The sequence below is a fragment of the Apis cerana genome, linkage group LG5 (genome assembly GCF_029169275.1).
Source record: "Apis cerana isolate GH-2021 linkage group LG5, AcerK_1.0, whole genome shotgun sequence".
NCBI lineage: Eukaryota > Metazoa > Arthropoda > Insecta > Hymenoptera > Apidae > Apis > Apis cerana.
In genome coordinates, this window is record NC_083856.1 from 4,839,518 (window position 1) to 4,866,222 (window position 26,705).

Genomic DNA, 26,705 nt, shown 5'->3' on the forward strand with positions numbered 1-26,705 from the left:
AACGATTTCTCGATATTGCTGATATTAATTTTTTATTAAGATAGTAGTAAAGAGCTGTTATTATATTTTTTTTAATTCCTACCGATATTTCAAAGCATCAGATGTTTTATAATGAACGAATTTAATTTATGAAACGGGAGGAAGGAAATTTAACGAGCGTCTTACCAAAATTATTTATAAAAATTTGAAAAATTATGATCGACCAATTTAAAACGACGATTCTGAATCGAGAATACGATGGATAATATCGATGAATAAATTATCGAATCTCAAATCTTTTAGTATTCCCGTTATATTGACTTCGTCAGCCGTTTTTGATTATTCACGCCGGTTAACTAGAGATCAAGAGCTCAAGTGTGGCCTCCATTAAGCAAATTCCGACTCTTTTTGCCTTGTACGAAAAAGACACTGAAAGCTTTTTCGCATTGTTTACGAAAAAAAAAAAAAGTGGAATAATTTTTATTAATATGCGAAGTTAAAGAAAAATTTTACGCGAATTGTTCTTTTCTACTATTATAAAATTATAATTTATCTATTATTAATTATATATATATTTTTATATAAAAATAAAAAAGATTATATTATTTATATTTTAATATTTCATTATTTATCGGTCAAATATTATTAATTTTCCTTTATATTGTATAAAAAATAAAATAAAAAATATAATGTTGTTCTATTAAGATAAACATTATTGTTAATAACATCTTAACAAAATATTGTTAAGATAAATGCATTGTCGACATCACTTTATAATTTATAAATTAAAACGTATTTTGGTATCGATAATTTAATGGAATGTTATGGTTTATGCGAACCGCGGCGCGGAGAAACGACAAAGTCGATTTTCAAAATATCGACTTAACCGTAGTCGTCTTTCGAACACGGAGCGGTGCGGACGTGTCGGTCGACGCTCCTCGTGAGAATATTATATTTTTAACAAATTAATTAATCTAAACAATTACAAGTTAATTTATTATCGCGACTATTGTAAATAAAAACGCATTATTCAAGAGATACGATGCGAAAAAAATATTATTTTAATCGTCGCAACTTAAGAACGAAGATTGATCGATTCATAAATTACCTTGAAAAAAATCACAAAGATACAAAGTACAAATTTACTTTATCCTACCTATCGTTTTCCAAATATTATCGAATAATTGAGTTTCGATTTAAATTATTATACAAAATCAAATTTTCCACTTCGTCCACGCAGTGGGTTCCATTTAGACGATACTCAAAATGAAAGGCAGAAAAATTTCCCTCGCATAAAATACAATTTCAATTAAATTGAAATTGCGCCACAAACTTTCCCATTCCTCCCGTAAAAACTACTTATTTTCTATCCTCTATTTTCTTTCCTTTTCCTCCCGGATCGTGTTCTCGCTCGTGTATGCCACTTGTACACGATCGGTCATAGTAATCACGGCCATAAATTCGTCTCGACCTAATTCCACTGATTTATAACAGGCGGTTCACGGTTCCTCGCATCGCGCGCGTCTTCGCGAGGAGCCCACGCGTTTTGTCGCGGGAAATTCAACGGCGATAATTCAACTTCACCGTTCTGCGGCCAACTGTAATGAAACTGTAACTTCAGCCGCGTCCTCTTTTTTTTTTTTTTCCGAACACGCCGTCACGTTTTCAACGTGGACAATTATTTACTCGTCGCTGCGGCTAATGCGAGCTACGCTCGAACTTCGCCCTTTCGGGGATTATAAATCGGTTTCGAGTCGAAAAGCGCAGTAGTGGCAATCTTGTTACAGGCGGTGGCCATTTTTATGGATGTATACTCGAAATCATTCTTGATATCGTGGGCTTTGCTGCCCGCTTCTCGTGTTTCACGGTGGAAAAATGTTTCTACTTTTTTATCTCTGCTCTTTCCATAGATTCCTTTCGTTCGAATCGTCGATTTTTTTTTTTATCTTTCTTTTTTGAAATTTAGTCTCGTTGAAAATAATAATATCAACAGTTTGTCAATCCGTGAGAAATTTGAGAAGCAAATCTTGTTCATTGAAAGGTTATTGGTTTATTTTTTTATATTAAACTTTGGATTCGAGGATTAGATATAAGTTTATAAAATATACGTTCATTTTCAATGGTATCGTTACTGATATGGTCAGCTCATGGAATTAAACTCATATCACGGATTATAATTCAACAACGAAAGTTTAATTCGTACTTTAATTTTAGTTATTGTCGATACGGGAGAGGATTATTAAATACAAGCCGTGTTTTACATGCTGTGTTTAATATTAGTATTAATATAGTATTAAGTAGCTAAAATATCAGATTAATTTTTTCTTTCCAATTTAAATTAGATATCATAAACCTCTCGGATATTGAATTTTTATATTCCATAACTATGGATAGTCGCGTGCAATAAACAACCAAGTTAACTATAACATGATAGCTCAGAGCTCGCATATAAAACCGTCCAAGTTTCCAAACCCTTCTTCTATTCTTTTCTCATTTCCATCTTTATTGAAAATTTCAACCGACTCCTCGGGACACCGTCCATCTCCGGCCAATCTTCTCCCAAGTCGAAAAAGTGCAAAAGAATTCCCTTAACTTCTAGCCGTTCCAGAAAGAAAATACAATTACGAGGACCCACGATTACATCGTTACTTTCCACCTCTTAGGTCGGGGTCAGAATCGAACCAATAAAATCGAAACAGTCAGTAATATATTTTTTAACACGCGTTTGCCACCATCGTTTAAAGAGAAATGTTTAGGGTTGTATTAATATTTTATACGAAAAAAGTGATGGTTGATGATACGTTGAAAATAATTCAACGTATTTTTTAGTGAATTGTAATTTGAATAATGAAATATTAGTATTATCTGAAAGTTTAGGTTAAGATATGAAACTATTTATTAGATAGAATTATATCGTTATCTAAATAACAATATTTCTAATAATCGCAGGGACAAAAAGAATCCATAGTTGTAAAAGTGTTTAATTATTTATCAAATTTCTACAAACTTCTTCCCTTAATTAAAAAAAATCCTACCCCAGAATCTCGTTCGAATACATTTTTCTCCTGGAAACTTTGGATGAATACATATTAAAAAAAAAAAAAAAAAAAGAAATCAAAGGAAACTATCGAACAAATTAATTCCAAACTTAATAACGCAACCCCGAAAAAAAACCGTTGCCAAAGAAAATTTTCCAGTAAAGAAAAAGAAGAAGAAGAATAAAAGCAAACACCCCTTCGCCGAGTAATTCTTGGTCCACCATTTTCAGCCATTTTCATCGTTCGATCGACGTCCACGCAATTACAACAAGCGTTACAGGCGACAGAGTGTTCCCCCTCCCTCCTCTAAATTAGCAAACACCAAAGATCAACATTAATACCGGCAAGATAACAGTTGCCCGCTGTTATCGATCGAGCTCTCGGCCATCGCTCCCCTCCGAATTTCAGACCTCGTATCACTCGTTTCGAAAACACCAACTCCCCCTCTCCATCCATCCATCTCTCACGGAGAGAGAGAAAGAGACACATACATACACGCGCGAAACTCTGCGTCGAAATTGTGTTACCGCAAAAGGGAATCAGGTGGAAAGGAAAGGACGATTGACTGTCCGCCATTCGGAGGCAACAAATCGGTGGCGGACGGAAACAGCGGTGTTCCATCCTCGACACTTCCGTGACGGTTTCCTCTCGAGGTAAATGGACTCGTAATAGATCGGGGGAGAGGGGAAGTGCTCCAGTTTCGCGCGATTCCACGTGGAGTCGAAGAAATCGGACTAAATCGCGGAAGAAATCGAATTCGATCTCTGGATATCTGATGATGAAACGTGATTAATTTTAATGGATATATTTATCTTATTCTTGTGGAAATTTAGCGTTCCATATTTCTTCCTCTTCAACTATAATGTATTAAATATACATTGCATAGTACGTGAAATAAATGCAAGAGATAAATCCCAAGGAAGGTGTTTATTGAATAATTTTCAAGAATTGTAGAAATTTGAAACGGTCGATGAATGATTCGAACGGGCTATTTAACATGTGGGACTCGTGTAAAAACTTCAACCGCGTTTCAGACGTGTCTCAGTCGTAATGTGAATCACAGTCGAGCCGACATACGTTTTACACGGAAGTGGACGACGAGCTATTTCGAAATTATGACTGTCCCGCACTTTGCAAAATTAAAGCTGCCTCTATGTTGTGCCAGTGTCACGCACTAAGGTTTAATGGATGTTAAAACCATCAATTTGCTGTCTATGCAAGCTATTTTTCTGCACACATTTTCGCTTAATTAATTTGATGGTAATAATACACATCGAGGATATGTTGAAAAGAATTCACGAAACTGTGTATTTTCTTACGTGATATATATTAAAGAAGAAAATATATAAAAAAGGAGAGGAGAATTAATTTATTTAATGCTTTACGTTCAAATCCTCTTAAAGGATGAGATTATAGTTTGAATAAAGTTTTAAATTATCTCTTTTAACGATGAGAGTGTTGATGAAAAAGATTCTTAAATCGACTTTTTTAAAGAATCTACACCGTTCATATAAAATATAATACATTCTACGATACATTGTATTATAGAATATTATATTACGCCATGCACAAGGAACAAGTTAAAAAAGGTAATGTTTGCTCAAATCCACAGAGCGTGTATTTCGACATCTTTTTCCTATCCAACTTATCTTGCAATGTGGAAAAAGCGTCTACGTGACGTGAAAAGAAAAATAGCACAGGAAGTGAATAACACAAAGTAAGGAAGAAGTCATAAGTCTAATCTAGAATGCCTGGCGTAAGATCAGATAACACGCAACGATAACGAAACTTTTTCCTTGGACTGGCAGAGAAGAAAATTTCTTATTATAAATCTCAAATTTTATTCGATATACTTGCAATAATACGTTATAACTATAAAGAGAATTTTTAATTCTTCTTAATTTTTTTGCGAAATACATAAAATATACGCGAGAGCAAAGAAATGTAGAAAAGAAAGTTGAAACTTTCGTTCGAGATCGAATTTTATTTTCCCTCGGACTGTTTTATTTCCTAGTTGCTTTCTTCTTTTTTTCTTCCCGTATCGTTGTAACGTCGAAGAGGATTTTAAAGGGAGGGGGAGGGTAACATTTTAGTCGTCGAAGGAAGAGATCTCGGAGAAGAACGGTAAAGTAGAACAAAGTGTAGAACCGAAAAAGATCTTAAGAGGATTTCGAGATGGTGGAAAGTTTCCTCGGACGCTATAATGCGCCTGGAAACTTCTTCACGGCGTCTCCGCCCTGCCGCGAATCCGTTGCGTAAGTAAGTAAATGTAAACAGATCAATGAGCGAGATGTCTTCCGCCTCTTTATCACGGTTGAACGGAATACTTTTTGAAGAATCTTCTCAACAGACATGTAGACTAGAGAGCGCGATCGTTGAAACTATTTTTATAAATTTTATCAGGGTGAAATTCTTGGATATTTCCTCTTCTTCTTCTTCATTTTTTTTTGTTTCATTTCAGTTTCGTTTCAATTTTCCCGTTTTCGACTGTTTTTATCCTTGAAAATTGAGCAACATTCGGGAACAAAAATATGTAATCGAAAAATTGAACGAGTTTCAAGAGCAAGAGATTCGTGTTAATAAGAATATTTGCGAGAGAAATACAATTATATTTTACTTTACTTAATATAATCATTTTTAATGATTATTAAATATTTAAATGGATATTCAAAATCCAAAAAAGTTAAAACTTTTTTGAACAACTTGTGTTACATGCTTCGTTTCCGAAGAACGAAGTAACAATCGAGAGATGGAACGTTCTAATTGTCATCCCTTTGTCGAGAATCGTCCCCAAGTTTCCAATTCTGATCGGGGCACGAAAATGATTCGTAAAGCGGTTAAAAGATAGTCCCTTTCTCCCTCCGTCGTCGAAACCTCTGATCGAAAATCGGTGCTTGGACGCTCGTCGAACTTTGGATCGAGCCCCTCGAAATTGTTTCGCCCTGGATTTGCATAGGGGATCCCCGAATCGATCGAATTAGACTTATTAGTGGGGCGGTTGAGGGCCGGTCACGGATCATTTATCGGTTGGACATGCTCCAGAAGTTGTTCGCTTCCTCCCCCCGTTGAAAGGACAATTAGAGGAAATTCCGGTGTGGCGTTCAAGGTGCGGCCAGATTCTCCGGGGTCCCAACTTTTCCCGGATTTAAGTTCGAAACGCTCGAGGGAGCTCTCTGAAACTTTGCCGGGGCGACTTGTACCCCCTCCCCAAGTGGAGGAGCATCTTGAGAGATCGTTTAAATCGGCGAGGTGAAAATTGGGATTCGAAAATTGGAAGTGGTAGGTTAGGTTTTGTAATGTTTCTCGAATTTTAAGAAAGAATCTTGGAAATGGAGAAAATTGATGAATAGATAGAATTTAGAGAATAGTATTCCGAGGAAAAGGTTGAGAATATACGAATAACTTTCGCTACTTTTGAGAAAGAATGTTATAAAAGTGTCTCATAAAGAATTTATTTTTGAAAATGATATGAATTTATAGATAGTAGAATTCGAAATTATTTGAATAATTCAAGTAGAAGTTATAAACATTTTTTAAAAAAATTAAAGTACAAAAAACTTGGAAAGGCGTCAGTGGTTGGACCCTTTCGTTATCTCGAGACCACCGCAGCTCCTGGCATCGTTCTCGTAGTCAAGAATTCTATTCACACACGTCGTTACGCCTTTGCCAATTTTCTTGCCTATCGCAGCAATAACATTTCATAAGGCTATCCTAATCATTTTAATCAACTAAACTACAGGAAAATTTTATCGAACCGGCATTCCAATATTTCCAACAAAAGGGCCGAATCCAAATCTCTGTATATCTCTATTTGGACATTGCAATACAAAATAAGATTAATCCTCTGCTTGAATAATTTTCAGATTTCTCCACGAAATTCTATCAACACTTTACAAAAGGAAAGAAAAAAGTTACTCCAAACGAGCGAACACGTAACGCCCAACTTTTCACCCTTTGGAACCATCCCTTCGATATTTCTTTCGAGACATCATCGCTTGTTCCTCCCCCTCCCCCGACCGAAACTAAACTTTTCCTACCTCCGACGAAGAGGGAAAGCATCGAAGAACGAAGAAATCGAAGAAACGAACCGTGCTGTACAATAACCATCCTCAACCCCCATCCCGTCTCTTTTCACTTCGAAACGAGACGTTCGATCGGTGAACAGAAAGCCGAAAATAGCAAACTGAGAGAAATCAAAGTTGTTCGATATCTCTCTCTCTTTCCCTCCGTACCTTTGGAAATTATTAAGCAACTGCATTGTTCCATCCAAGCATGGCCAACCTCGGTGAAATTCGTCTCTTTAATTGTCCCCTCGTGTCGGCTGGAAACTTTTCTCATGCCCGTCTGGCTACGAGTAAAAACTTCCTACCGTTTCTTTTTAATTGGTTCGTTCCGTTTTTTTTTTTTTTTTTTTAAATCAGCTATGCTAATTGGCTCCTCGTTCGATGGCGGACTAGTTTCCTGAGAATTCGTATCCGTGTGTATAATACATAGCGCAGTTTTGCTATAACTCTTGCGTGTGTTATTTAGAGTTCTCTTTGGCGTTTGCGTTTGTTCGTGGTCAAAGGTAGTTTGGAAGTTGAACTGTTGAATAGAAATGCAAGCGGGTTTTGATACGTAGAATGTCAAAGAGGAGGACGCAAGTGTGTTTGAAGGAAATTATAAATCAATCTTCTCGTAGGAAATTTTTGAACGAAACTTGGAAAATTGAATTATACATCTCTTTAATCCATTTAATATAAAGATTTCCATTCTTATCTTCAAACCTTCGTCGTTAAAAATCCGGAAGGGACTCGTAGACTTTTCGTTCATCCATCCCTAGAACTTCGAGATAATCTAGTTTCCCCTCCCAAATCGAGGCACTTACTTCCCAATCTCCCCCTCCAACAATTCGAGAATAAGGGGAAAAAGTGGCATGCGACTGAATCGAGAACAGATTTCTAGAACTCGAAGCGATGCTCCGATATTTTGCCTTCGAAAGTTTCGAAAACTCGAGAGATTTCTGCACGCGGATTTTCATCCAGTTTCGAAAAGCCATCGACCGAACTTTTCCCCTTCCTCTCTCTCTCTGTTTTGTCGTTCCCGGCCGTGTTTTCGACACGTTGAGACAAAACTCGCCGGTTTTGTCCTCGAGGCCAGGGCCTCGGACACAGGAAAGATTAATTACTGTCCACCCCTCGTGGAAGCGTTCGTTTTTCGGGGACACGCGCGTGGAAAATCCAATTTTCCGGACACGTCCTGCGGTGCCAATTAGGGGCTCGATGGGACGTTTGAAGTTGCGAATCATATAGCGCGGAAATTTTATTTGTCCGCCTCTGGTTTGGACGGGAGCATGGTCATTTTGGAAGACAGTTTTACGCGTGAAATAAAATATTCATTTTTCTTTTTTTTTTATCCGTTATGGACAGCGGTGAACACAGTTTTTAAATATTATATACGTACGTGATTAATCGCGAGAGCTATTCGAACGATTCGCGCGAGGCGAAACTTTCGCTTTCGATGCAATTTCGCGAAATAGATCTCACTTTCGGTTTCACTAATCTCTTCTTCTCTGTTTCAGGACCCCCCCCGAATTCGTTCATGCTTCCATTATCTCTTTTTTCTCTCGCAATTTCGAAGATATCGAAGGGAATAATTCACAAATCTCGATCAAAAATATTATAATTCCATCCGTAATATACAAATAAGAATAGGACTAAATCCAATTGATGTACGTACTCCACGAGTCGTTGGTCTGAATCTTCCTAAGAAAAGCTCTGCTCTTTCGATTAAAAAAAAAAAAAAGATTGGCTCGCAACTTTTCCTTTCCTTTTGCTCGATTCAACAACGAGAGAAGAAAGTTTGCCTTATGGTCGATCCACGCAATTTCCTGTCCGCCATCGGAAACCCATCCACTCCTCTCTCCGTTCTCGGTGCACACGTAGGATTTTTTCCTCCAATATCCACGGCTCGATAGTTTGTACTCGCTCTTTTATCGGCTCTTCTCGTGGAAATTCGACGACGAGCTCGAGACAGGTAATTGCGCTTTCTTCGAATTGGAGAGGAGGGTTTGGAAAGAAAGAGATCCTCTTCTTTATAATTCTTATCGGCCAATACAGGTTTGTGAAATTGTTGTCCTTTGTATTCAGATACCTTTTTTTAAGGATGAATGTGAGAGGAACGTTCTTTCTCGAATTCGCTTCCTTTTCCAGAAAGGAGAGGTTTGTTGGATAACAGGAGGACGATTCGAAAAGAAAGATGTTTCTAATTATTTTAATTGAGCTAAGTATTGTTCTTTTCTTGTCACATAGCAAACGAAAATGTATCTAATAATTAATAATAAAAGAATGGCGAAAAATCGGCAGATCCAATCACGAAATCAAACGCTAACAAACCCTCGAATCTCCGATCAATCTCTCCTCCCGAGCAAACAAACATCCTTCATCCAGGAAACAACCTACCAATTCTAAAATTGAAAAACTCGACTCCCCTTGGGGCGGAGAAACTATAATAATCGACCCGCGGTTTCTGGATTCCTGGTTCGATTAATATCTTGGAACGATCGATCGATTTCCATATCCGTGTGACGAATCGAAGGCTCGGATCATGGACGGTTCGATAGCTTCCCGATCCCCGGAGATGTCGTCTACTATTCCAAGAGTTAAACCAACTTGCACATCGTGCGAAACCTGTTTGAGACACGTCGCAAAGAGGGGTTAAGGTTAAGTTTAAGGGGAGCGATACGATCGAGTTGAGTGAGAGAGATTATGCGCGACACGATTATGCTAACCATTATCTCCATGACGGCATAATACGTTCGGGGAGATGAAAAGTGTCAAAAGTACGCGCAAAAGTACACATCACATTTTGGATGAGGATGATGGATGATTAAAAGGGGAATGGAAGAAGGAGATTGTGTGACTTCCTTTTTGACAAGGCAAGTTCGAGAAGTGTTGAGAAGCGAATCTAATTAATAATTTGTATCTGCCGGTTTTGACAGATAAAATAAGAGATGTAGTGAGTGTGATTGAAATAAATCTGATTGTTTTTAAAATGGTTCGTCTTGTATTGTATTATCCATTTCAGAGCAGAGAATCAGTTTCATGAAATATTAAATTTGGATTTGATCAAATTCACGTAAGAAAGATTCACAGAATAATTAAACGAGACTGGGAACGAGTAATTATTTTTAGAAATTTACTTTCTAATTTTCACGGAGAAAGATAAAAAGAATTGTTGGAATTTAATTTATTATATAACTGTTATTTTCTTCGATCAATTAACGACGATAAAAATCTTGATATCTTGGTAAATCAAAGAAGAAATTCATTCAATTATTCCGATATTTCTGGGTTTCAATCCCATTTATATATCCCTTTATATTTAACTCACATAAATCGACATCTCTGATAAAACTATTTCCGATTTTTCCCAAAAGGAGATAACGATAAACGTTTCGTTTTTCCTCCATCAATAATTTCATTCCCACGCTCGATATGATATAATATTTTTTCTCCCGGAGAATTTCGAATTAAACCATGGCTTAAATTATTAATTCGCTCGAATTAAATTCGGAGTGGAAGAAAGGAGGGCGAAACAAATTTAAATGCAAGAAAAATCTTGGCGCGCTCAAATAGATCTCCAACAAATCCCGTTCCATCCAATAAGATTTTCCAATACGACTATAACTGGCCATCATGGATATTATTCAAACCGCGGTGAATTCTATATATTTTTTTACACGTCGTCATGCTCCTCGCACGTTCAAAAAAATCGAACAAAAAATTGTGGAATAATTAAAGAAACGATGCTCGATTCTTATTTAAATTATTCGACATCTTCGAATAATTTTTACTCAATCCCCGAGTTCCATGCGCCGCAAATTTGAAAATTCGAACGAATTCGAAGAATCTCGTCCGCTCGAACAATTAACGCTTTCTCCTTCCAACTACCCCTTTCTCCTTTTCTAAATACAATATATAAGAAAGGAGTTTCTCAGAAAAGTAGCCATATATTGTCGTAAGCCTGGACTCGTGATTTATACACCGCTGTCAACAATTAAATAAGCCGAGGGGGTGCATGGGTAGGGGAGAGGAGGGTAAAAGTTGGAACTAATGTTTGTCAAATATTTGCCGTAGGAGTTTCATAGTCGTTACAACAGTTTAACGCAAATAAATTGTAGTTTCATTAAATCCCGGCCCAACTCCATCACGAACCTTGGGCCCTCGAGGGAATTCAGTTGTTCAAGGATCGCCATGGGATCCGTACGGCCTTGTCCCGTGATTTCGAATCTCTGTGAGAGAGAGAGAGAGAGAGAGAGACAGCCCGATGCTCGGAATAAGCCAATAAAGGCGGGCAAACTTCGTTTCGTTTGTTGATATTAGATGATTTGAACAGTTGTGTATGTATTCGCATGTTGAGAGAAAAAGGGGGAGGGAAAAAAAAATGGAATAAAATTGCGGTATTTCTTAACGAGATAGCGTTCGTTAGCGAGTATTGTGATATTTTTAGATTTTATTGTTGCTTGGATCAAGTTTTTCCGGGTGAAATTAAAATTAGGCGATCGAGAAACAGAGAGGTGGCCTATTGGTTGTATCAACGAGGGAATTTTTTGATAAATTTTTTTACGAATTTTCCGATTTTTTAAAACCACCATCAAACGAATTTGCCAACTTTTTGTCGGGAGAGTTATTTTTTGGAAGGTGGACCATCGAAATCTGGTAAAAAAAAATTGTGGGACCGGTTTTTTAACCACTTGAGAGGGCAAAAAATGTGAATATTTTTTTATATTTGAATATCACTCATGATTTTATCGTTACAGTTCTACGGAACAATATCACGAAAAAATCGTACGAAGCATAATTCGAAACGAACTTCACTAAAATTAATAAAAACATTTTCCTTTTTTCGTTTCAGTGCTTCATTCAATTATTACTCTATTACACGGTTTAAAAATAAAATATAAAATAAATATAAAATAAAAATTCTACAAAGAAGAAAGAAACAATTTAAAATCTGGCATGATTCATACCTTTGTGGAAACAAAGAAAAACAGAAATTAAAGATCAAAAATCAAATAATAAAATTCCATACCGACACGAAGCAATTTAATAATATAAATTATAAGAGCAAAAGATATTCTAGATATCGATTAAACCATACGTCACTAAAAAAAAAACATTTCCACGCTCGATATAAACGGCAGGAAAACTCACAAATCTTCATACGGTGACGATAGCCGTTAGTTCGTCAGCTTATCGATCGTCATTGCTGAGAAATTGTGCCCCTGGCGGTTCCAAAGAGCCGATAAATAAATCTCGTTTGACGTGATTCACAGTGAACATCAAGACTATTCGTGTACATGTCCCACAAGAATATATATATATATTTTTAACTATTATTCTCTGTTGAAAAAATATCACAAAAATCATAAGAAGATCGGTCGAGATATACTATACAAAGTGAATGACGGAGTGGTTTAAAAAATTATTCGTATAAAAGAAAATGTTGAGGATGAAAGAGTATGATATGTAAAAAAGAGTTGTAACTCGATAATTTTATTTCCTTTTGTAAATGCATTTTCATGAAGAGCATATGAACTTTATCTTTCCAAATGGAATCAAAAAAATTTTTCAATTTATTAAATCGATATATTATAAAATAAAGGAAATCATTAAATCATTTGTAGAGAGAAATCACGAACAAGATAATCTTTAGAAGATATTCAAAAAAGAAGTTAATCTTTAATCCACGCTATGATTTAATTTCGAAAACGAAATCATACGTCCTCCACATCCACAAAATTTCTCGTACGAAATATCTTTTCCTGGATATATTTATTTTAATACAATTTTATTTTATTACAACTCGCTCGCTATGCCGATTCATATATTTCGAATAATTTCCATATAATGCATTTGGGGAAAATACAAATCGAAGGTTGAATCGAGGGATCATCTGCTTATGTTGGCGGGTTGTTCTCAGAGAGAATGGCAAGAATTCGCTCACCTCATCGATTATCGTGCTTTCAAGCTTCATCCGGCTTTCGCCGATACGTTCTCTTTCGTTTATCTCGTTGCTCGGCGATAAACGTCGCGGAAAATAAATAAATGATAAGCAAACTAGGATTCATTGGAAATTCAACCGGCCATTTGTTTCGGTTCAACGATAAATTGTTCGGTGATCAATCCTGATATCCTGTTATTAATATAAGGAAAAATTTCGGCAAGAATTATACATTAAAATTTCCAATCTTTTTTTTTTTTTAATTATATTTAAATTTTTAAATATTTTTGTTTTAATCGAATCGAGAAATGATTAAATAAGGTTTTTCGAATTATTTCTTTCCTCTTTTCCTCTTTTCTTTTGCTCGATAAACCAATAAATGGTTTAAATTTGGAGAGCAAACTCGAATATGTATCTAATATCTTTTTTTTTTTTTTTTTTACTTTTCTCCTAGTCTAAAAATTTCTATGCAAACGTATATATTTATGTACGTACATGATCCTATCTAGGAATCTGCATTGCCATTTATTTTAGTCAGCATGAAAAATAAAAATGCATATATTGGACGGAATAACGATGTTCGATGAAATAAAACTGTTTATCACGGTATCGATGCGATGAATCAGCGACCAATCGGGGACTTTCCACCGGAATTGAGAGGGAGAAAAATTAGTCGTATCTCGGCAAAAGCAAAAATATTATTCGCTATGATATTCGATTTTTTTTTTTTTTTTTTTTTTTTTTTCGTAAAAGCAAGGTCTATCGATCGTTCGTAAAGCTGGAATCGACACGCGGCGATTCGATATAAAAGAAGAATAATTTGGGTAAAGTTTCTCGTAAATCAAATCAATTTTTAACGAAGAAATCGCCGGATTAAATCGCGTTCATAAATTTCGATGAATTATTGCCAATCGAAATGTATTGCCTGTGAAAACGGAATCGACATTTCCAGAATAAAAGAATTTAAGATAAATTTAATGTAAAATTATAGTTAAACGTTTTTTTTATTATTATATCGAGCAACATTACAATTTAAAGTGAAAGATAGCCGTGAATTTTGGTGAATAATTGTTATGAATAGATATCACAATCAAAAAAAAAAAGAAAATTTCAATTTCTAATTTTAACTCTAAAAGATTGGCTCCAGTCAACAATTTTCAACAATTTTCAACGAGGTGAAAATAATTCGATACACGTTATTACGTATGAAAATCGAAGAAGAAGATAAAAAGATCACTATTTCTCCATATCGAATACGTCATAGACACAAAAATTGGAAGAAAGAAAGAACCACTGCATCTTCAACCGATAAAGCTCCAATTCAAATAAACTGCAATCAAGTTAAAACTGCGGGAAAAGAAAAGAGTAAAAAATCGAATGAAAATAGAACGAATTTCCACGAAAACTACAAATAAAAGAAATTCAAAGAAACGAAGAACCACTACTTCCTCGATCGTCGAAAATCGAAAATTAAATCCTCGCTACCTTAACCAAAATATGAGTGATTTCTGAAGAAGAAAAAAGGAGAAAAATATTCCCAGAACAGCAGAGGGAAGGTATTGATTTAGAAAATCGTTTTTAACGATCATCTCTCGGATCGGCGCGGAGGGGTGTCAGAACAAAGTTAAACGTCGAGGGGAAGGTGTAATTGCGTTACCACGGTGGAACACTAATTGCACGATGGTCCTGGCCTGAATCGAATTGTGTCATCCGTACTTGGGCGATAGTAATGGGTCTAAGATCAAAGTGTTGCGAGGAACCCCAGTGAACTGAATTTCCAATTCGCAGACGCGTGCAAACAGTAACTGGTGACCCTTTCCCACCCCTGATGATCCGCCTCCCAAATCTGTATAGATCGACAGAGGACTCCTTAACAAATTTCGACAATTTCATAAATTTAAAGAAGCGACACGAAGAAGAAATCGAACACGATATCAGGCTTGTCGAGAAATTTAAGCATCGATAATTATCAGAGGCAAAGAGAAAAACAAGGAAACCCAAACAGAATCTCGACCTAGATCCTTTACAATCCCTACAGCATCCGGCAAAAAGGTCGAATAATCAAATATTAGCTCGAGATCCTCGAAGGGTCGATCGATCTCTCGAGCGTCGCGCGCCGATGAATCTCGAGAGTCTGGAAGAACACTGGCTCTCGTCCAAGGGCGTTGAGGGTCCCAACCCTCGACCAACTTACTCTACCCTCCCATCCTCGAACGCACGAAAAACAGGAGGAAGACACGCGAGCTATATTATAATGAAATATCGAGAAATATCACTCACCGAGCTGGCATCGATCGCCACCCCTTCCCAGGGGGCATTGACACCGTTGCCTGAAGGACCCTTGCTTCCGTCTCGGTGCGACGTCGTTCCCTTCGAGATCCATGGCCATCGAGGCGTCGCCCCCCGTCTCGTCGTCGTCGTCGTCGTCGTCGTCGTCGTCGTCGTCGTCGATCAGATCGACGTCGTCGCCGTGGCTCTGCTCGATGTAACAGTTTCCGGCTGGGCCACAGTCTAACGAGCACGCTGGCTCCGTGCTCACTATGCTCTCCATCGTGGAAGGCAGCTTTTGTTCCAAATTGGGGCCCTGGATGAAACGGGTGATTTTAGATAGAATGGTTTTGCTTTTCGAGGGGATTCTGGTCTTGGAGATTGGAAAATTAAGCTTCTACTTTTATTCTTTTTCTTTTCTGCTGATTGTTAGATTCGAGGATAAAAGGAAAATAGTCGTTTTTTGATTTAATTTTAATTTTAGGGATTTTAGAAGGAAAGGTTTTCCTTTAATCTTGGTACAAGTTTGGAAAAAGTTATAGTAAAACTGGAGTGTTTTCTTTTATTGATGTAGAAGAGAGAGAGGAGAATTGTTCTGGTACTAGTATCCGTTTCTTTAATACTAGTATATACTATAACTTTGAAAGAAGTTAAAATAGAAAGTTATTGATATATCTCCATTGTGTCTTTCTTTCTAAGAGAAAGAAATAAGAAAGCAACAAGTTTTTACGTGGCTTTGAGAATCAAGCAAAGAAAATTGTTTTTCCTGCTAATGTAAATTTGAAAGGAAATATGGAAGAAAGCTTAGATATATTTTTATCATCTTTGGAATCAAAGGAAAAAAGGAAATCAATTCTTTGACGTTGATATAACTTTGAAAAAAAAAAAAAAAAAAAAGAAAAGACCGAAACGTCAAATTATTTTCACCGGTGTATTTCTTCTAGAAGAGAAATAGAAAGAGGAAATTATTTGGTGCTGTCGGTGCAGATTTGAAAGAAAATATAGGAAGTTTTTTCCCCTTATTGTTAGTCGAGAGAAAATTCGAGAGATGGCAGAAACGGAGTAGAAACTGATTTTTCGAAGGACCTGTTGCACGTTTTTATCCGGAAGATCAGGCTAAAAGAAGTCCGGATTGCATAGAAACGAGCACAATTTTTTTTTCCAAAACAATCCTACTTTTTTTTTTCCGTTTTTAAGTAGAATGAGATTAGATAGAATAGCGAATAGAAACGTGGACATAAAATATGATTTGAGAGACTTTTTTTTTTTTCTAGGAAGAAAGCATCAAATCATAACTCTCTAATTTTTAAGAAACAAATATTTTATTCTTCTATTTTTCTTTGAATTCAATTGGCACGTGCGATGCAATAATATATTAATTATAAAAAGAAATTGGAACGTAAGAGTATAGATATTTCTAGATGTTATTTTAAATATTGGAACTGAAAATGATTCATCGAGCGTTCTAATTTCCCGAAATTTCACGAATCCATATATTCGACTAACCAAACTGACCTATTTAACTTTACGTAAATATTTCATTTATATTTAAAGATATCGTTATTTATACTTGCTTCTACATATAAAAATTCTATTCTCGATTAAGATATATCATTTTGCGTAGCGATACGTTTATAAAAAAATTTCAATTCTTATTATTCTTCTAACTGCGGATATCCAGCTTATGAAGCTTAAACGAGCAAAAATAGTAATCTCAATAATTCTCGAGTATTATTAAAAATTCGGTCGGAGAATAATATTACGCTATTTCCTTTCCATCTATTTCTTTTTTGTATTATTCGTAATCCAAAAATCAATATTCTTACATTGAACGATGATATTGCGAATTTTCAGGGTTTCTAGGGAATCGTATTTATTGAGACGCGAGTTAAGATCGAACATCCGGTATAACAATTTTCCAATTATCTCTCTTAATCCTTAAACCAAGAGATATTTCACGTTTATAAGGAAAAGAAAGAATACGAAAGAAAAAGGGAAGAAACGAAAGGACAAGGAAAGAATAAGAAAAAAGAAATGGAAAAAAGGAGGAGACATGGATGGAATGACAAACAACTCGTGAAATTGCGTTTCGAACGCTTCCGGATAAATCGACGGCTGCTGGATCGATCATTCGAGATAGATGCAAAGAAATCCGGGCTGGATTGTAAAAAAAGACAAAAAAAGAGAGAGATAGCTTTGAGCATTTTTAGACGAAAACAATTTTTTCCTGCGTGTATCGTGACTTATAATTCGTGAAACGTAAACAGAGATTTCGATTTATAAACTAAATATGGAAGTGAAAAATAGAACAAGTTTTACATACACAATAAATTTGAATATGTTATTATTTTCCAATGATGATAGCCAATATTTATTATTTCAATGTTCGAAATACAAATTTTCCTTAAAACGATCGTAATCGTGACAAAGTTATACAATCCACGAATCCTTCGATACATCGAATTCTAGAGAACATTTTGCCAATTTAATAATTTAATACAATATCGATTTAATCGATATTCATTCTATTAACTAATTTATTATTTATTGAATCGAATTCTCGAAATTACGTCGTTCCATTTTTTTTTTTTTTATTATTCGTTTAATTCTGAAAATGGAGAATTTTATTATACACACTTGAGACGTGGCTCGTAGTTCAACTCGATCGACGGGTGGGCTAGTTTCCTCGATAATTTTGCTGGAATTCGTGGTGGAATTTTCTGGCGGAGGATCCAAGTGTATCGTGAACGATGCACCGCGCATATAAAGGATGTCCTCGACGGCATCTTCATCGTCGTCCGTGTCTTTGTTTAATTCATCGTTCTCCACGTCTTCCACCAACTCGCCGAGCTCGCCTGTCGACGGCGATGTCGAATTCAGCTCTGGAACAAAATACAATTCTAAAGAAAACCCACGTCCTGTTGACCCGACAATTTTCCCGCAAAGTGTAATATACGAATTAAAGAGTTTAATTCAAGAATTACTAGCAAAATAAATATCGAGTATATCTAGAACTTTGTTAAAAAGCAAATGGAACATCACGGTACGTAATTTTTTCTTCAACTAATAATATAATCTCGAAGCTTGTGATGTGTAATGTGATTCTTTTCCTTCCACAGAGCGTCCAAAGGTCCACGAAAACGAAGAATATCGAAGGAAAGAAATTAGCGGGGAAAAAAGGAAGAGTGTCTTGCTTTTTCGTTCTTCCCAATTTAATTAAGTTAATTTCTGTTGATCTAAAAGACTAATTTACGCATCCTTCGATTCGTAAACAAGCAACCAAATTCATTCGTAGTTTTATGCTGCGTCAATATGCAAAGTGGCGAATCTCCAACTTTCACAGTCGGCCAAGAATAAACAGGCGAATAGATCGATTAAATTTTTCGTTGATCACCAAATAATGCGAGAGAGAATGTTACAATTATACAAAACGTATACGAGTTTTATCATTGGATCTTGGATAAAACGATCCTTTCTCTCGGAATTATTTCAAGTGACGATTAATTCGACATTCGATCACCTCTTCGTCACGAAGGAAGGTATTAAATTCTCGAAAAGTCCTTCACTATCCTCGAGGACGAGGATTAAAACGGCAATGAGCCGATCTCTTCAACGCAAAATTATTATTAAAATCGAACGCTGCATCCATGCCAAAAGGGAAAGAGAACGAAAGGGAGAGAGAGATATAAGCTTATTAAATTTTAAGTGGCCGGATTAACGGCGTGTCCTCGCCCCTTTTTACGAACAATCCTGGATAACCCCGGCTATATTGTGCACGATAAATCGAGGGAAAAATCATGGCCCACCCCTTTGAGAAGAAAGGGGGAAAGGACTCGAGGACTGTTCTAGCCACAGCGGCAATTAAGCACTAATTGCTACAATCGTCCTCGAATAATCGTCTGGGAAAGAATCATTCCAAAGACATTCTCGACTCGTCGAAATCACTGGGATCCCCTCGATTGGCTTGGCGATCGAGCCGATTTGCACGGAACCTGGACAACGAATTGTTCCAAAGATAGAAAGAATTTTATTATCCTGAGCGAGAGTATTTGGATATTTTTATATGAGAATTTTTTAATCGAATAATAAAAGAGGACACAGATTCTCCATTGTATTGTATGATCGATGATCGATTAATTTTTGATCCTCTTAATATGTGATTCGAGGTATTCCTAGAATGATAAAAGTATGAATTACGAAGTCTGCCAGGATACGTAATAATATTTATCAGAATATTAGAAAATCCCGTTAAATAATTCTTGAGCTCCTCCCAAAAACCACGATTTAAAGGAAACAATTTAAATAGATACCTGTTAGATCCGAGAAGTAAAAAAAAAATATAATAATTATCTTCTTCAATCTTCTCAACGGAATCTTCCTAATGAATTTAATTTCATCAGGAGATGAAAAATTCTTCTAATAATTCCCTCCTCCTTGCCGAGGATAAGAGATTAAAGCCATAAAACAAAGGAGGAGGAGGCCAGGGTGTTCTATCCGTTGAAGCGATTCCAAGATCCACGCCCGTCTACAAGTCTCCTACAATTAGTTCGCCAATTCAGAAACAGCCTGAAACTACCCCCGAAAACAACCCTCTTCCGTTCTAACCACCGAAATATCGTGTCGAATTCGATTTTGATTCGCTTCCGGGGAAGCTTTGAGTTTGCTTTCAGAGGAGGGATGTTTAACGAAACGCGTTTTAATTTCGATAAATAAACGGCGCGCAAAATCGCGACGAATTAATGAGAATTGCATCCGTTAATTAAAAAGGGATTGTCATTTTTTTCCAATTTGCAACATTCGTTCTACCTGAACGAATTTATTTGCTCTGTCATTCTTGCTCGAGAGCGTGACCGTTTGATGAAATGTAATGGAGGGGGGAAAGAGAAAAAGGAAGAGGAAAGAGGGAAGACAGAAACGAACGAAAGGAAGTAGAAGAAGAAAAGCGTCGAAAGTTTTATCTTCCCGAGAAATCGATTTTATACGAGTTTCTTGGATAAGAAACTGCCTCGTAAATAAGAAATTCATCGAAACGATATCGAGACAATATATGTGTTACGTCGTATATTTTCGTAATTTATTAATAAAGTGTTGATAATTCGTTTCGAAACGTGAAACGTGAATTGGATTTAAATTCGTCGAACTTGCGAACTTTGGAAAATATAATAAGAAATAATCTATTTCCCGAAATTTTGGTTTCGATTTAACTTAAAAAATTCATACTTGATAGCGCGAAGAACGAATTGAAAATTGATTTAGAAAGATTATTAGATTATTTTAAAATTAACAAACTAAAAAAAAAAATCCATCTTATCCATTTTAAGGATACAAACATCTTACTTAATATTCGTTTCACGGAGAAAGAGCAGAAAGAAGAAACGAATGATTTCTCAATTAAATCTCCCCCTTCGGGAGCATTTAACCCTCTTAAATGGAAATTTTACGTCGATATTGTTTCCACCGGACAACAATGTCTCGTGAAAACAAAGAGTGGAACAGCTCGAATCTGCAAAGAGGAGGCGACAAAGTCTGACAGGAATTCTCCAACTTCCAAAATGGTGTTATCGACTGCGAGGAATTAAGGATAATTCTCTTCTGTCCCGAATTGCCGGCAAAGCGTAGAATGGGATGTTTCGCGTTATAAGAGCAAGTTGGAGGAGAGAGAAGGGAGAGGTTCCTCTCCTCGAGAATGGCGAAACTGCAGGGTTGTTCGAGTTAAAACTAACGCGATACGATGTGTACAAGTTGTATGGGAATCGGTTTTATTGGAAACTTGTGCTGAACGAGGTCGACGAAAATTGGATTCGTTTTTTATAGCTTAGATAATCGGGACGATAAAGGAAACAATCGGGATAAAATGGAATTGGAGTGTTAAGAGTGTTTTCGATATTTCAAGTTTGAAATTAAAATAAAAATCGGGGATACACAGTTCTCTCTTAAACTCGAATAACTCGTGAATATCGAAATTTCACGTTCGATTATTATTTCAAACCCGAAATCGGAAATATGAAAATTGAAAAAAGTTTGAAATTCGTGACTTGTTTCAAATTTTTCCATATCGACTTTCATTAATTAAATCCGTCAAAAGTTTAAAAAAGAATTTACCCAAAATACCATTCTTATCTTTCATTTTCCGAGATGAAACTCGTTTCTTTTATAGAACGTAAAAAGAATACGCGACTTCGTACGTACACAAAAACATAAAAGGAACAAGAAAAATTAAAAACAACTGTAAACGTTGTCACGAAACAGTGTTGAAATCACGAAGCCAATAACCTTGGAAACGATCATCGGCTATCGTTGTCGACTTTTCTCGATATCCCGAGTGGAAAGTTCCATCGATGGTCAGACGCGTCGATGGATAAGTCGAGCGACTACGAGAAAGTCGAGTCGCAGGAAGAAAAGGGGAGAGGGTAAAGTTTGTGATCCCAAAGTAGCGGCAGGGGTGAGTTTTCGACGATAATCTTTCGGGGAAAGCGTTCGGTCCAGCGTGTATAAGCTGACGTTTATTCGAGCGTAGGGCTAATCTGGTGCATTTAGTCGGCTCGTAAAATTTGCATGAATTTCAACAGCTTCTCCCAGAAGTGGTCGAGAAAGATGAAAACTCCTCGACGATCCATTTTTATCTGGTTCCTTTTCATCTCCTCGGGCTTCAACCTGATATACTGTCTCTCCTTTCGCGCACGGTTTTAATAATTGACCACTGGCTCGAATTTGAGGCCGTGTATGAAATACAATAGGAGAATTTATGTATAACTTATTTCTCGAAGTGGAAAAAGCAGAGAGATAGAGACGATTATTGTATAGAAAAAATAGATTCGACATGTTAATAATTCGCGAAGGGAATTCACATTTTGTCGTCTCAATTGAGTACTTATTTAAAACGAGAGAGGCAGCCAAGGTTCGTTGTTACGAGCTAGCTTCGTTTCCTCTTTTTTCGTCTCGAATATCTTTCTCTTTCAAAGTGACAAGGTTAGTGCTTCAAGGCTGATCCGCATATAACCTGTCCGCAAACTTTCGCGAAACTACGTGGACGTGTTGGTTGAGTGACGTTTTTCATCACACTTTCCTCAAACAATCCTTGGCAAATTGAGAATTCGAGTCGAGAATTTTTTTGCCGTTCAATGCATTTCCATTTCTTTTCATGAATACACTCCGCCATATTAATCAATTTTCTTGAATAATATTGTTTGTAACAGTTCCATATAATGTTCCTAATTTTTTTCTTTGATTTTGTAAAAAAAAAAAAGAATAGCTGAAGATTTTCATTTGATACAACAATCGATATATGATATAATCTGCTACGCAAACTGTATATAAACTATAGTTTTCCATCCGTACGTTTTCTCTCCCCTTCTTCCATTTAATCCAGGCAAACTCCACAGACAGTCTCGTCCCAAACCTTGGATAGCCACGCACTCCTTTTCGCACCCTAATCTCAAACATTCAGTACAAACATCCTTGTTTCATACTCCCAACGCTCCAAACTTTCCCACCCGCTTTGAATATTCGCGCGAAATTTCCATTCCCATGACGATAACTTACAAAACTCCTCCTCTTCTTCCCCCTCTGGTTTCCATCAATTTCTATCATCTCCATATTTCACATATCAATCACAGATTTTCCAGAGCACAAAGTTTAACGTTTCTTTTATTCTTTCATCGCGGGGCAGAATAATTTACACGAAATGAAAAGATTGGTAGAATAATCTAATCAGAATTTCTTTTAATTTAATCAGTGAAAAAAACGTCTGATCTTTTCGTCTCCTTCGAATTCCGAAATTTATCTTCTGTTCTATCCTCTTGTATTATTTCCTGTAAATAGAAATTTCTTTCTTCCATTTTCCAATTTTCCAAAGACTTTTTAAACTTTGCATTTTACAGAGTTTTCTTTTCCTTTTAAATATCTCGCCGCGGAAAATAAACCACTCCTTTTCGCATCTTTGTCAATTATCGTGACACGCATCACCCCGTGGCTCGATACTTTGCGTTTAATTGAAACATTTACGAAACAGACGTACGGTAAATTTCCCTTGAACAGTTAAACGGCGGATGGGCGCATTACTTATCTGCTAGATTTAACGCGTTGCTCCAAAGGGAAATTTACAATTAAGCGAGGCGAGGCGAGAAAATAGGCGCGTGCTGTGCATCAACCGCGGATATAATTTACCATTATCACGGTTGTGGACGTGGTAAATCGTTGTGTCAGAGGAGGGGGAGAAGGCACTTAAATTATGGCCGAGTAGAACTCGTTAATGGGAGTAAAAAAATTGAAGACGTAATCGTGGAATGGATGAATGTGGAATTATTCATCGACGATAAACAAAGAGCGCAGAAAATGTTTTCGATCCGTTCTTCATTCGAAATCAAGAGTGGCAACGTTATCGTTCGATCGTGTTAAATGAGGATCTCGAGGATTAATATAGGATCACTTTTCCCAAATTTATACAACTTTTTCACATTTTGAGAATCATTCGACATATTAACGAGGCTATTCTATTTCCAGCTGCTAGGCGAGCTACGAAATACAGAGAAATCGATAAAAGCGGACTCATCAAATTTTTTTACTCTCCGACCATTTTCACAATGGACGATTTATTTTCGACCCGTTATTAGAATAAACAAAACACACTCGATCGGCGCCCGTACATTCACCGTTAAACTCATTATCAATCGGAATTCTCCCATAAAGGAACACAATAGAGCTTCGAATCCCATGGTATTTTATTAGTACCTGTTATAAGCGGATTTTTCACCGTTCAATAGCACAAGACAATGGCCACTATTTAATTCCACGAAACAAAAATTCCAACGAGAGCGTGAGAAAAATATATAGAAAAAACATCCCTTGCAATTCTTTTTAAAAATTAATTATTATTAAATCCCTCGAATAGTATCGTGGATATATTAAAGTCGCCCCTATCATTAACACGCACGATAAAAAGAGATCGTATTTCCACAACTCACGAAGCATCGCCATTATTATCAAGTTTCAAAATCCATCCTCCCCCTCCCCCTCCCCGTTAATCACCCTCGACAAGACGTTCCACTTTTTCATCCCATTAATACCCATCCCCTCAACAGAAGAATTATCGCATTTCCTTGAAACCCTGCACCACTCATCATCCCCCTTTCACCTTTCTTGCCGATCTTCTCCCCTACCCCCCTCCTCCAACGACGAACAATACTCGACGAGGTGTGGTCTTAAAAGTAACGCAACAAAGTTCTCGGATTATACAAATTTATTTCGATATTTGAAAATGTGCATCCAGGTTTAACTCATAAATTCAATTCGATCGAGATAACTCGACGACGAATCTTAAAAGTGAATCACGATAATGATTCGTTCATACGAAAAATTCTTTTCAAAAAATGGAAAACTGTCTTAAGAGGCAATGAGCAAACATTGGAGAAGAAATTAACTCGACACTTGGAATATTATTACTTTTAGTAGAATCGGTGTATCGATTGGAGATAACTGCAAATTGCAAATTCTCCGATTTTAAACAATTTCAGGTATGGAAGAGTAGCGGTTAGTTAACAATCCTGGTTACGAATGCGATACAACGTCGAATTCCTTGGGTGAATGGTTTCACTTGACCCGCTTCGACTTGGAACGAAATCAGATCGAGCAACTGATACGCGCCCTCTTTAACCGGCATGCAAATGCATTCACAAACGTGACACGACGTGTATCCAGTGCTCGTGAACGAAAACGACTCGGCAAACGTTGTTGTAAACCGAACGCGTCGCGCTTGATTTTGAACAACCACCAATTTCGATGTAGCGTAACAGGGGAAAAGACGATGTAACTTTGGTTTTCCTTGCCCCACACTGGATGAAGAGAATCTCTGAGGAGGATTCTATGAGGTACGTAAGAGGATCGTCGTAATACGAAAATATTTCTTCAGGAGGAGAAAGAGGATTATTATTAAAGATATCGGTACAGTTTTGAAAATATTGAAGTTAGACTTGTCCGACTTTTATCCGGATGGTAGATTGACGAAGAGATAGAAAAAGTATTTGAAAAGTATATATAAAATTGAATATTTTACACTGCTTTTCTCTTTTCTTTTCTATATATGTATTAATCTTTTCAGAGATTTGAAACTTTTATAATTACAAATTTTATCGTTCTTTTCAATTTTATAAAAAGTTCTAACGACACAGTTTACACGACAATTCCATCGTAGAAAATTTGATTGAAAGGGAAAAATTGGAGATTTATCGAAAAGTGAAAGGAAAGAAAGAAGTACTCCTTTCTTTAATTTTATAAAAGATGCGATAATTCAAAGAATCAACAGGGTCGAAGAAATCTTCATTAAGCATTAAAATTCGCGGAATGAAACGAAGACAGCCGGTGATCGATATGCTCGTGACAAATTAATGGCCCAAGAGCGATTTATCGTACGGAGTTCTAATGGATGGAGAAGATGAGAAAAGGCAAAGGAAGGCTGTCTTTTATCCGAATTATTGTTAAATGGGAAAATCTTCGTTCGAGACCAAGCTGGAAATTATAATACATACTTGTGTGAACGAAATATCTCGTAGTTGGAAGAAATGATTCAACGTTAATTTCAAATTTGTCGCAATATATACGTCACTTGAACATGTCCTTTGCTTTTGTTAATCGAATTTATCAATGAGTCTCTTTATCATATAATAACATGTGATGTTGTAACAATTGTGTGAAAATATTTTCCAACAGTTTTGGGTTTGGTAAAAGAAATATAAGGCTCTCTGAGTCAAGCGACTGCATAGATTGATATTTTAACAAACAGAATTGCACGCGTTCTTGGACAGAGAAAATAAAATTCAAAGATGTGCAATTAAGATTTCTTCAATTTCGTAACATTTCTTGTATTAATCGAGATAATTTCATTAACACGCTTTATATGCTTATTAAAAGATTTAATGAATCAAACAATAAGCACAAAATATACAATTCCTTTCCACTTATCGAACAAGCAAGTGTATTTTAATTAAATCGCGTTCGTAAAAATGTTAAAAATATCAATTATCCCCGTCATAATCTTTATCCTTCGTTTTCCAATCTCGCTGTCAAGAGCAGACAAGAGGAGAATAATTCGTTCCATAATCCAGCCAAGTCCGGATTCGATTTAACGAGCGACCAGAGTTTCGAATATTTTCGCGACCTCTCCTCGTTAAAGCTCGCGATATCAGTTTTATCAGCCCGCGGATGATGTTCTCCACCATTTCGAAAGTTACTTCGAAATGGCGAATGAATGCGTTACTTGCAGAAACTGAAGCGGGAACAATTAACCACGGATAATCGCGTCCTGTTCCTCGGTAAATTTACCATGTTGAAGCAGTGGATGAAAAGTGGAATCGCGTTTCAACTGGATCGCGATAAAACTTCGCCCCCGCTCTGCGAGGTCGCCCTCGAACACAACTGCTAATGGAATTCCAGTGAACGAGG

General features: G+C 36.5%; 1 protein-coding gene across 3 annotated transcripts in view; it reads right to left on the bottom strand.

Moving 5' to 3' along the window:
• The window catches only part of LOC107996592 (pikachurin-like), a 165,329-nt gene that overhangs the window by 78,941 nt on the left and 59,683 nt on the right, over nucleotides 1-26,705 (bottom strand). For all 3 annotated transcript variants that reach the window (XM_028666122.2, XM_017054734.3, XM_017054735.3), the window contains exons 4-5: nucleotides 17,907-18,151; nucleotides 15,282-15,585 (exon numbers count right to left, since the gene is read on the bottom strand). In XM_028666122.2, coding sequence (XP_028521923.2) covers nucleotides 15,282-15,585; nucleotides 17,907-18,151 — 549 coding nt within the window. The remainder of the gene's footprint in view (nucleotides 1-15,281; nucleotides 15,586-17,906; nucleotides 18,152-26,705) is intronic.